Source organism: Pleurodeles waltl, chromosome 6 (assembly GCF_031143425.1).
Source record: "Pleurodeles waltl isolate 20211129_DDA chromosome 6, aPleWal1.hap1.20221129, whole genome shotgun sequence".
NCBI lineage: Eukaryota > Metazoa > Chordata > Amphibia > Caudata > Salamandridae > Pleurodeles > Pleurodeles waltl.
The window spans coordinates 818434886-818448158 of record NC_090445.1 but is presented as its reverse complement, the minus strand read 5'-3'; the positions used below and the strand labels follow the sequence as shown (position 1 = coordinate 818448158).

The 13273-nt window shown below is 41.6% G+C and overlaps 1 protein-coding gene across 1 annotated transcript in view; it reads right to left on the bottom strand.

The window, feature by feature from the left end:
* CFAP43 (cilia and flagella associated protein 43) overlaps window positions 1–13273 on the bottom strand; it is a 505375-nt gene that overhangs the window by 307784 nt on the left and 184318 nt on the right. The window contains exons 13-14 of the mRNA XM_069239443.1: window positions 11984–12136; window positions 7922–8091 (exon numbers count right to left, since the gene is read on the bottom strand). Of these exons, the coding sequence (XP_069095544.1) occupies window positions 7922–8091; window positions 11984–12136 (323 nt within the window). The remainder of the gene's footprint in view (window positions 1–7921; window positions 8092–11983; window positions 12137–13273) is intronic.

The following is a 13273-nucleotide window of genomic DNA, read 5'->3' as shown; positions in this document are numbered from 1 at the left end:
CTTCACACCAGTTGAGTGTACTGGACAACCTTTTCCTTAATGGCACCCTAAAAACCAGCTCTGCTTTGGCGGAGGGAGGAGACTTTGAGAGAATGAACAGTTTTATTGTTCATCGCCTGCACAGCACACTACGCTGCACCCTATCCACATACCCAGAGGAGCCTAAGGATTTCCCACCACTCACACTGGCAGTGGTAGACTACTATCCCACGTACACCACGCCTCCCTGCAGCTGCGCTCTGCTGGCCCCGAAAAAACTAAGGCTGCATGGGAACATGATCTGGTATACACCATTCCGGACAAAACTTAGTATTACTGTTGTATGCAACCTAAGCTGGTGTTCAAAAACCAATGTCACATGTTGCTACATTATAAATACCTGCACTGAGCTTATACAACTCTGAAAGCCTTAGCTAAGCTTGACCCCCACGCGGTCACATCATTGCCCTAAATGTAAAGTGGCCAATGCTGACTTTGTACACTTGACATGTAATTGTTCTGCGATTGCCTCCTACTGGGGGGAGATTTATTCCAGTATATCCCTTATGATCGAACAAACCCTTGACCCAGACCCCTTGATGGCCCTGCTGGGTTATGTTAAGCCTCTACCCCCAGGCCGGTGGTGCTGTACTGCCATTGTGCTCCTCCTAGCTAAACACCAGGTGGCTCTCCATTGGGGTAGTAGTAGACTTCCAACGGTTACTGCCTGGCTTAATGATGATATGACATACTGCGACACAACAAGTGAACTTTAATGCTTCACTACAGCTGCGGACACCCAGATAGAAAGATATATGGCAGCCGCTAGGAGATTACCGCCTAACATTGGACTCTGATGAAGGACAAAAGGACGTAGACTAATGTTTCCCCTTTAATTTACAATTAGCACTACCCTTGGATTGCTTGCTGAATGCCCTAATTTGTAATGCTGCATTGCTTACTTGCCACTGTGTGCCTGTCATGTGGAGCTTTGGTTCTCTTACTTATGATAAATGTCATTTATCTTTTCCCTGCCTTTTTTCCTTTGTGACTGTGTAGCTTGTTTGGCTTATTTTACAAAACGGATAAAGTTTGGGAAAACAATTCTGTGATAAAAAGCAGCTATTATATGTGTCAATGGCAAAAATCCACCAATTAGCATTATATGACTCATAATGGTAAAAATGGTACCCGACATAAGTGGTGGATCTACCACCCAAGACAGGAAATGACCAAAAACATAAACATGGAAAGCATGAAACTCACTTTGAATTAGGCAATTTTTGGAATATGGGAAGCTGCTGTGTTTTGGCCTGGAGTCAGCTGGCACCCAGGAAGTCTACCAACCCCAACATCTTATGAAAACTAAAGTCCCAGAGGAATCTAGGGTGGTATAGCTTGTGCATATCACACCAATTATTTGCACTCAGTATTCAATTCAAACATCACTATGCCTAAAAACCCCTATTCCTATCTGTTTCCACAGAGGACAGCACCAGGTGGTTATCCTCTCTCTCCATCATAGTGTCTTCCACAGCCAACACCCTCAAGCCATTCTAGGATGGAAGCTAAATCCCACCCGTTATAGGTACACTGACTATCCCCTGTTGTACTATGTTTTGGGTGTGATATAGGAGAAGGAGCAACCTCTTGCTCTGCTTTTGTGAAAGCGGGGTGTGTGTGAAAGTGGGAATGAGGCTCAGTTTAGGTTTCTGGATGAATTGTGAAAGTGTATGCAGTTGTTGCTGTTTCTGAGTCCAATGTTGTGTAGGGCTGTGTAGGTGTGCGTGATGAGGTTGAACTGGCTGCGTATGTGAATGGCGAGCCAGTGAAGCTCCCTGAGCTGACATGAAATGTGGGTGTGGCAGGGAAGGTTGAGTATGAGTCTTGCTGCGGAGTTATGAATATTCTGAAGTCTGTTCAGGAGCAGCTTGGCTATTCCAGCATACCGCAAGTTGCCATGGTCGAGCCTGCTTGTGATGAGTGCTTGCATGATGATTTGTCTGGTGTTCTGTGGAAGGCACTTGAAGATTTTTCACAGCATCCGCAGGATATAGAAGCAGGTGGACCTCACTGCAATGGCTTGTGCCATCATGTTGAGCTTGTCATCCAGGTTGATTCCCAGATTTGTAGCATGGTCGGTGGGAGTAAGTGCTGGTCCTAGTTCTGTCAGTCACCAGGTGGTGTCACAAGGGGTGTTCCTGCTTCCAAAGACCAGTACTTCCTTTTTTGTCAGAGTTGCGTTTCAAGCATTTGGTTCTCTTTTATTCTGGTACAGAGGATAGTGACTCTTACAGTTTTGGAAGAGCTCTTCAAATCAGACAAATTAGAAGGAAATCGAGAGGCAGGACGTATTTTGTTTAGGCACTTCTTTAGTCCGCTGGAGTGGGGGCACCTCTCCATGTAGGGAATGAGGTCTAAATGTAACCATTTACTTTGACAGCCACAAGGGACTAAACTGTCAGAAAGGCTGGCAGCACAGAATGTACATTTAAGACAGAAAATTGTTAAACGCTTATTAGTCACCTTTACAGTGTCTATACAATAAAAATACATATTGATAAATATCTTTCAGTCCTTCAGGCGACCCAGTGTATGCAGACGTTAGTTAAACCACAATTAAGAAATTGTTGTTGACAGTGAGTAGCACTGCATATCTAACAGTGAATAACATTGGTTGCAGAATGTGAGGTGTATCTGTGATGCAAGCAAGTCTCATGTGCCATGATCAGTTAATTATTAATTAATATTCAGCATCTTATAATCATAAACTCCCTAACTAACAGGTCACATACAAAAAAAGGTTGCCATGTACGCCAGTCCCAAAAAGCACCGTCTTTAAAACCAAGTTCCAAACTTGCAAGTTAACAAAATATTTTATAGTCCAACCACACACAGATGACAATTTCAACCAAAGCAATCTCTGTGGCCTACCCTTGACTTCTACTTCTAGTCTGACGTGGATACTGGGACAGCTTGGGCCAATGATCCTGCATTTTATGGCAAACTAAGACCTGATGTTCGATCAGACAAGTTGCAAACAGGGGGTGCAAATTGTACACTGCCATTTTGTGATACAACCTATGTACTAATATGTGATAAAATGATCAGTCACACGAGGTCACAGAATTGTCCAATTTGGTAAGTCGATATTTGTGACCCTTTTCACTTAGCCACCAACACAGAGATGGTGGCCTGCAAGGGAGAGCAGACTACGATTCCTATTGTTTGCATTCCTAATGAGAACGTTTTTTTAAGCAGCACCTGTCCTTTAAGGGAAAGGGTGCTACTTAAAAAAAAGGTTTTACATTTGCGAAGACATTGGGAACTGCAAGCAGAGGTCACCTGGATCACAGCCTACTTTCCAAGAGGCCACCTGACATAATCCCCGAACGGGAAGCAGTTCAACAAAGACAGCTTTACTTTTTTCCAATGAGTTACCACGTCCTTTGAGGTGCTGGTATCCTTTCAATGGTTTACAGCCACAAGTGCGATCACAAACTATTGATACATCTCATTGCAATTCACCATGAGTGAGGAACGGCCCTTCCATGCCTTCTTTTAATTGCAATTCTAAATGAATTGCAAAATCCCCTTCGGGATTCGGCGAGGCTTTTCCCAAATCAAAAAATGTGTTTGGAAAATGGCAAGTAATTTTGCTGAAGCAAACTGTGATCTTTTGAATTGCAGAATTGTGACAAAGATAGGCCAGCGTACCGAGGTCAAAATCTATCTCCCTAAATGGAAGTCTTGCACAATTTTATGGGCCCTGCACAGCCACGTTTGTAATCTCAGTACTGCTATTTACTCTTGTTTTGACATTTAGATGCTTCATCTTTTTTAAGAAGGCCTTCCCTGAGCTCTTTTGGAAATATTAACAGGAATTAGGGAGAAGACAAATTGACTATGTGCAGTCATAGGTGTGGCAGGCAATACCAATCAGCAGCTGAACGTTAGTTATGAAGTGTTTGTAAAGGGCCACATACACGGATTCCTAGATCCCGCAACAACAAAACCCATGCCAGTCAGGGAATCTGACCTTTGTATGTTGAATTACACCAAATAATCCCCTACAAACAGAACAAACCAAATAAGTGACTGATTGGGAAAACTATCCTTTATCTCTTCAGTGCAACCATCAAACCGATGACGACAGCCTCACGGCATCTCCAGTGCAACCATTAATAACGGTTGGACATTGTGAGGGTGGGGGGCTCAGGGGGACCTACTTCAAGATATGAATGCTTCCCCTTGAGTTTCCCCATTGCAAGCCGAAGCAGAATTGTTTCATCTTAAACAACCACACAATCCCCCGCCCATTAGTGCTGTCAGCAAACAGTATGGAGCGTTGCTCTACCGGAGAGGAAAGAAGGAATTGGTGAGTAGTTCCACATGAAGCTAGTGGGCATCCCTCCCCCTAGGTGGCACCCTAAAGTTTGAAGTAGGCATTGCTAGAAAGAGGACAGCTCCCCTTTTCATTGATACTTCTTTCAAACTCATTCTTGCCTTTGGAATGTCATTAGTAGCAGGAATTTTGTGTTTTCAGAGAGGGTCAGCCCAGCCCGGAAAGATCGCTCCCCCAGGTGTGCATATTTTTTTTTCAATTTGTAATTTTCCCTTTCCTGAAAGTTGAGGGGATGTTCAATCCCCATAGGATGGCACAACTGCCCCCCTCACTCCAGGGAAAGGAAAACATGGCGGCCATTTTGCTTCATTCTGCAGCTCTCTCATTGCCCCCTGATGTATGCTGTAATTCAGATAAGTAAAATATGAATGGCAGATTAGCTGATCAATGGCTGATGTTGATGTGGGCTAACACATTGCCCTGTGCTGTCGTGGGTGGAAGGGGAATGTGAATGGCACAATGGCAGAACTACGGGTGAAGTGGGTTAGCACTGCTCCACGATCTATGCTGTGATGCTGTGATAATGTGTATGTTGCAAGTTGAAGTAGGATTGTTTTCTCTTTTGTCTCTTAGCTTCTTTGGAGAGGTTTTTGGATTGCAACCAAAAGAGTGAGATAAGTGATTTTTTACATTTTATCCAGCTACTTCTTAGTAATTTATTTTCACTTTATTTCAGGTCACATCACATAGAATCACACATCATTCATTACTAAAAGTCCCTCTGCATTCCACCTAGGACACAGCATGTGGCAGATTACGTTTTAGGTAGAAAATAAAGAAGGCACCTTGTTGGATGACTGCTGCCCTGGTACCAACTTGAATAATGGAGGAAAGCTCCGAGAGAGGTTCTGATGCTGAGACAGAATCTGAGAAAAAGGATTGAGGAACTGAATATGGAAGTGATTTTTCAGTTGGTGAGGTTCCATCTTGTATGAACATTGATTATTATTTGAGGTGGGCTGTTCACTCAATTAACCTAAGCTCAACCCTGTGGTAGCTATGGCACAGAGCAGACAGGCTTGACTGTGGGCAGTGTGGAAAGTATGTATGCAGTACCAAAATAGAAATACATTCAAAATCCAAAACAGTAAAAAACCAAATTAGAAAATTAGAGTAGGTTCTTTTTAAAAATGACACCAAAATGACAAAAATCCAACGGGATAACCGGAGATAAGAATTTTTATAGCTATAATAGCAAATAACTCTAAAAACTGCAAAGCATCAGTAGTAGTCAATGGTCATGGTAGAACAGAACCTAGACATGATTACAGGCCGACCGCGAAGGAGCACAGGTCAGAGACAGCAACCAGGTTTAACCCATTTAGACTTAGAGCCGGATTGCGACCTTGGCAGATAGGATACTCCATCACAAACATGACAGATATCCTTTTCGCCGTATTACAAGTTCCATTATATCCTATGGAACTTGAGAAACGGCAGGCGGGATATCCGTCACGTTTGTGAAGGAGTATCCCATCCATCAAGGTCATAATCAGGCCCTTAGTCTCTTTTTTGGAAGTCAAAATCCTTCAGCACTGCAAAGCAGCAGACTATATCCCAAGAAGTCCTTCCTAGGTCAGATAGGTGAAAAAACTGACCACCCAGAGGAGTTCAAGTTTTTGTAACTTGTGTGGATCCCACCTCCTTATACAAAATACTCTGAAAAACTCGCGCAAAATTACACATTTTCCTCACAGTTCTTTGATGAAAACTTTCAAAATTTGTGGGGATCTACAAAATCCCTACCATCCAGAATCCACACACTTCCCCCAATAGAAACAGTATCTCATTTGTGTGGCTGGTCCTAGCACTACGGACTGGAAAGTGCAAACTAGGGACAATGACAAGTCCATGGACCATAGCCCAGGCACACAAGTGGGGTACCACGTTTATCAATAGAACTGTGGGAACACAGAACAGCATGATATATTATAAATTTCATTTCTCTCCAACAGTTGCCTCCAACGGTAAGTCAATGTGCAAAAGGATTACATTTTTAACATTAATTTAAATAGTATAAACAAATGGCCCACAAATTCTGAGTTGAATAGGTAACCACTATTGCTAGAATCAACATCTAGGGCACATTTTAAAAAAGCCTATGTTTTCCTCATATCTGTTTTTCACTTATTATAATCTACCGTACGAATTGCTGCACGTCAGTACGCAATGAAATATTATATGCTGGAGCTCAGTTGTTGGCTCTGTGTATTGTGTGTTTTTTGACAAACAACACACACTTTATATCCCTGCAACGAGAAGGACCCGATATACGTAATAGTATATTGCTTTTGTAAATCAGCCATCAGCCCAAGAAATTACAGACAAAAACGTTGTCAGCTATTTCTATTTTGCCTATTTTTTCCATTCTTTTAATTTTAATAATTAGGAGCCATATGTATGAACACATTTTCCCCATAGACACAACATGGGTAAAACCCTTTGATACATCTGGCCCTAGTTTCTATGGGGAAACTATGAACTATCTACAAAAGATCCATCTTGCTGAATCTGGAATTGTGTCTAGTTTTCAGAAATGTACAGCTTTAGTGGTTCACCTGTGGGCTTCACCGTATTTACACCACAAACTACAAGTAGGCTGCTTGTTCTTGAAAGCTAGGAAAATAGAGATCTTCATAGTGCTAATATTTTGTTGATGTCATTTTTAGAAAAAAAAAAGACATATACTTTATTACACAGCACTTTTCCCCCAATCGTTCAAAAAAGAGAAACCCTAAAAACATGGCAATATTTTGGCTTTTTCCTCCAGGGACATTCACAAACCCTGATCCTCAGGATATAGGGAAAAAGGAGTCAAATTTACCAAAGATACCTTTTGTGGGGAGAAAAGGCTATAGGCTTAAGCACAAAGTACCTCAAACATCAAAAAAGGGTTTAGCACAGGAGATGGAAAAGTCTCATCGCCCAAATGATTAATTCTCCATTTAAGTTACCATGAACATGAATGATAAACTTTAACGGGCCCTTTGTGGCCATAATTGAGATTCTAATGCTCCCTAAAGAAATCAATTGATTTAGATTTATTCCAGCCTGGTTTCCGGGTTTTGGGAGATATCTATTTAGGTTTTCAGTCATTGATCACGCTAACAGATGTACATTTCTCAAGTAATATTGAGGATTTAGTATTTTAGGAAGGCGAATTAGCCTTTGGTCCCCACAGCCAGAACCCCTCTCCTACAAATGAGATTATGTGCAAATTCCACAACTGCTCTTCCGAAACACAGGACGAGAACACAACTTTGGTAGCAGAGGATCTTGTGAATCTGCACACACAGAATTTGTGTACCCTATAATAACTAGTAATGCTGACCAAACAATGACACATGCTGTGGAATACATAGAAATCAGTGACACCAGCATTCCGTTTTAACGTAGCCAACAGTATAATTCTTTTTGTCTCATTGGTGAAAACTTTAACTTATCGTTTTGAATTCTTATATTTATGCGGTAATTTTACAAGACTTAATTATTTACCTTGCCTAAATAGCTGCTATGTATACAAAATAAAAGACATACCTTTGAGAGTTCGTATTTATAGATGAAAGGTGAATTGTTACAGTAGCCAAACACCAAGTTTGCATTTGGTCCCAAAATTGCTGAGGAAAGTGCGCGCTCCAGCTCATAATCATGCTTCCCAATGACGTCATCCTTCAGCATTCCTTTGTGATCGGTGTACTGAGTTGGATCTATTATATGTGAGAAAATGCCACTGAATTAATATTCTGTAACTGATGTACAAGCAAAACATTGTTTTATTTCCAAAAAACCTTAGAGAATTTATAAAGGTCTCGGTGGGGGAGGTCACAAAGCTTTCTCCTACACTGAATCCTAAAGGAAGAAGAATTTTCCAAAACAATGTCGGAAGATGGGTCATGAATCTAAACAGAGTCAACTGGGCCAATGCTCACCTAGAGACCTAAAGATTATAGCTTCAAATCCATATTAAGTCCAACCTAGCTTTCCATAATTGCACTGTCAATGCAATCAGGTTTCTTCAGTTGGGTCCTTGTGAGGGCTATACCCTGTCCACAACTTCAATTTATTGTTTGTTTTGTTGATTGTTTTTTCTTCTGGTTCTGCGCGGGGACAAGGGGCTTCTTTCCACTGCTATAGCAGCCAGGCTTCCACCATAATCTGGATGCTCTGTCGTGGTGTGCAGCCCCTCCCCTCCCTTTCCTTCACTAACATGAAATGCAAATACTAAAAATATTTGAACGGTAGAAAAAAAAGTTGTTAGTCAATTGTTAGCTTACATTTTCTAGTGTGCATTTGGGTTTGCAATCTCCTTGTTTGAGTGAAGGAAATGGAGGGGCTGGCAAAGCGTGTCAGAGTCCGGTTTGTGACGAAAGCAAGCCAGAGGTGGTATGCTGTGGCTGGTTCTCCCCTTATCCATCAGTAAGCCGAATTCACAGCTGATGGAGGGTTGGGGGCCGTCAGCCTTATTGCCTTTACCTGCATGGCAGCAACGGCTTTTAATTAGTGTCCGCTCTCAGATGCAATGGTGGGTAATAAAAAAATCGTTATTTCCTGCAAATGTTTTTCTCTTGATTGTCTGCCTCATCTACAATTTTATAAACGCTCTCTACCATCAGTGTCACATCACCCCCAATACTCCCCTTAGTAAGTGGCTTCACTGACCACCCTCTCTTTTCAATTACAGTGTTCAGCACATCCACTGATTTTCTTCTTCCTAGCTTCAACTCTGCACACAAAATGCCTCAGAAAATCCTGCACAGACAATGACCTAAAACACCTTAAGAAGCAAACCAACCACATAGTGGGTTGCATGGTGTCTATGGAATGTCCCATCCAGATGTAACACAATTATCTAAATCACATTCCCTTCTCCATCGCTTCAGTGCAAACTCTGCAACTCTTAGCCATGCCACTTACCATCAACACTGATCCTGTTTGGTACAACAGGCATCTTCTTGGAGTATCTTAACTCTTGACTCTGCCTTTCTACAAACTCTGGTGGTCTTTGGTGACTTTAACCTCAACATAAAGAAGCCTAGAGGTAGGGGATTACAAATCAGTTGTCCATTCTGAGGGGTTGACAGCAGGTCTTTAATATGCATTGGTCATTTTTAATTTCTCTGCAATTGAGACCAAGTTAAAATTGAATGTGTTGTGCAACTGGCTACTTCTCCCCTGACTCTATATCGGTTAAACTTGAGACTCAGGCTGGAAGTACAGTTTCTTGACTCTTTCTGCACTAGCAGTACCCCGGAGAACTGCAAGCACCTCATTTTTCTGTGTTCAATTAGCTTAACTAGCTTCCCATACGAAGGTGATCTTTGATGAGCAGAAAACAAAAGGGTGTCCAGGATGACAGCCAGGGAATCTACATTTGCCATCAGGGTCAGTATGACCATTGAATTAGGGGGTTTGCTCAGTGTTTCCACCATTTTCTCCTTTTGCAACACAGGATAAGTATTAACAATTAATTTATTGACCAAACCCTATGTGATGTATTCCTCAGAAAGGTGGGATGCTTTTCAAACTCCTTCCATTGACCCAGGTAGCTTATTAGTTGGGCCTTGTATGTGGGCTCCACCTCTTCCCTGGCAAGGTAGAGAGAGTCAGATAATGGTTCTTCAGATATCCTTGCCTCTACCTCTTACATCTCTACTTCAATATCCAGCCACCTCCTACACCTTCTCTGACCCCTCTCATTGATCAATTAGAGAGACCAAGCAGGCCTTTACAGGGATGGATGCTTTTGGTACTCTGGCCGGCGGCTGATCGCCTCCAAACCCATACAGTGCACTATGCTTTAAACTCAAATCTGATGCTCTTTGAAACATCTGTGGTAATTGAGGTAACTGTCCAAATTTCTGGGCCCTGGTAGATTAGTGCCATTCTCTAAGTGAAAGGAAAGACTCCAAGACTCAATAGACCAGATGTAATAAACATTGGTCCCAAAATAATGCTCACAATTTGTGACTAGTATTTTTGTGACCAGTATGGTAGTTTGTGAAGCGACCTATGTACTTATAGGCCGCTTTGCAAAAAATGAATTGTAGTCTCAATTCAACCTACCCCATGAACATTCATGGGGTCCTTAGTTCCTTACCCACACCTTTGATGTTAGCAAGTGGTATAATTGGTGACAGAGTGGAGAAAAACAGTAAAAGGATGAAGTAATGACGTAAGTATGGCATTCTCCTTGAAAATCAAGGCTTGAGGTACAGAGGGCAAGATTAGCAAAAAGAATCAGCCCACATTTAGCATAATAAGACACCAGTTTGGCACTGAAACAGAGGGTGAACCATTTATTAAGCGGAGGAGCTTGGAGTATCAGGTAAAGATAAATGGAGCAAAAATGATGCATCATATTTGATATTCTGTAATACCACTCGTGCTGGGGGCAAATGTGCAAATAGAGCCAGTACCTCCTAACTCTGTGGTTCCCAACTTGTGGTCAGGGGACCCCTAGGAACCGTGAAGCTTCCTCAGTGAGTCAACAACTACTTAAAGAATATTAACAGATTAATAAAGTGTATATAAATAAAATGGTTAAATGTAGAATTGAACATACTGTCAATGTCAAGGAATTTGAAATTGGAGGCTAAAAATTAAATTAGTCTCCTCGGATTGATTTGTGGGAGCTGTGCAGGTGCAACAAACAGAATACAGTATAGATGATGGGTGGCTTCAATTGAATTAAAAAAAGATCCAACCTTCCTATTAAAATATATAGTTTGTATTTCTTATTCACATTTGTTTGCAAATTAATCAAAATTTGTATGTATTTGATGAATTCTTGTGTCTGTATTGTTTGTGTAGTATTTTGGGTTTCAAGTCATCGACAACGTTTAGGCCAGGGTCCCTGGCTTCCAGTAATGACTCAGTGGGTGACAGGGGGTCCCCAGATTCCAATACTGATTCAGTGGGGGTCCTCGGGCTCCAGTAATGATAAAGTGGGGGTCCACACAAGTCAAAAGGTTGGGAACCACTGCCCTAACTTGTTGGACTTAGGGACTAGAGCTGAGACCTGTAGTGGGTTGGAAACAGAATACCAGCAAAGATGTTGCATTCTGGCTAGATCGCAGACACAGAAGCCACTCTGCCTCACCGCTGACAAGCCACACCATTCTCACATACACCCACAGCTCTGTGTGTGCTCGGTGCGCAGCCACTTCTGTCAGGAGGGCTTACTGGATTTAGTTGATTCATTTTCACTATCCCACAAAGTGCATGTCTATCACATGATAACTACATTTAGAGACAGATAGTGCAGAATCTGTACTTAATTTGTAAAGTTCGCAGTGTTATTGGGGCTAGACAAACGCAGATACAATTTGTGAGCAACATCAGTAACTAGAGCTATCAAGAGTCTAAAATTGTTGCTAGCATTGCAGTACTTTCATCAATGTGTTGGCCTCTGTTGAAGGCAGTCAGCCCTCTGCTCCCGTCAGAATGATTGCTTCTCAATATGACCACTTTACCATTTGCATAGGGCAATCAAAATTAAAACACATTTCACAAATTATACCGTACACTGGGAAAAGTATGCTAAAATGAATCATTATCTGACTTTAAAATAAATTGGGGTTCAAATTGAAAGATATTTACCAGATAGGATCTGCGGTGTCATATAAAATAACTGAAGTTTTGTGCCTCCACCATTCAACTTGGATTCCGCTGGACAAACAAGCGCCATTGCCTGGATGTGTGATGTCTCCTGGTTCCACAGCGTGGAAAGATCAAGGATTTCACCACCCATCTCTGTAATACAATAATACCTTATCTGAAAATATCACATCAACTATGTCAGTTCCCTGCTCTGAGCAGTATCCAAGAAGCTGGCATCTAGCCCAAAAAACAGATTTAGGAATATGCGCAGATGAAATACTTACATAATATCCCCATATTCAAAACATAAGAAAGGATACAATGCTATTACATGCTGGAGTTTTGTCTGTTTGGTTCTGTTAGTGACTGGAAGTGCCCTGGGCCAGAATCCTTGCTCTTGTAGTTCTTCATATCCATCGTTTAAATTTCCTCTCCATAAGCCATTCCCTCTTCTTTTTTTCTATAGTCTAACTACATTGTTTCCACAGGCTTTACATATTAATGCCATGTTAATCTGGTTCTTGGCAGACAGCATGAATCCATTAATAAGGTGTCTGTAGAACATCCTGGGCTACATTGCCACTGCTTCCAGGTTGGCATCATAGGCTCTTCTAATGGCGCTTACTCTGAATATACTCAGGTTGCGCCTCTCCTATTCCTGGTAGATTTCAAAGATCCTTTACTAATGTGTCCGTTGGACGTCCTGGGTTGAACTATTGTTACACAATCTGGTTGCATAAACACTGTAATGGAGAAGAGGTAACACATGGATGAAACACACTATTTGTCTCACATGACTTTATAAATATTTTCATCCACACCAATGTGAGTCCGGAGACAAAAAAGGATGAAGCAAAACAAACTCAATCTTGTATTACGTAAGTGTGCACAATGCTGTAGCAGTAGCACACGCTTAGTCTTCAGCAGCTGACAATTAAAATGTTATTTTGCACAGCACAGCTATGGACAGCATTTGAAGGCAAGGGGGTAGGATACAATGTTCCCTACGTAATGTTTCTCAAGATTGCACCTGCAGTGGGAAGAATACCCCATTTTGATAATATTATCTCTTACTGGAGGGAGATGATACATATTTAATTAATATACACGTCTTCATTGTTTCAGAACTGAACTGTTGGGTAATTCTACATTGCTTGCATAGAGTACATCTATCTGTGCGTAGAGTTCATGAGTCAGGCTCTTATGTGTGTCATTCAGCTGAGTAAACTTTGCTGTCAAAGAATAAATCCTGATATTGAATTTTGTTTAAGAATTTGTTGTTGATAGTTT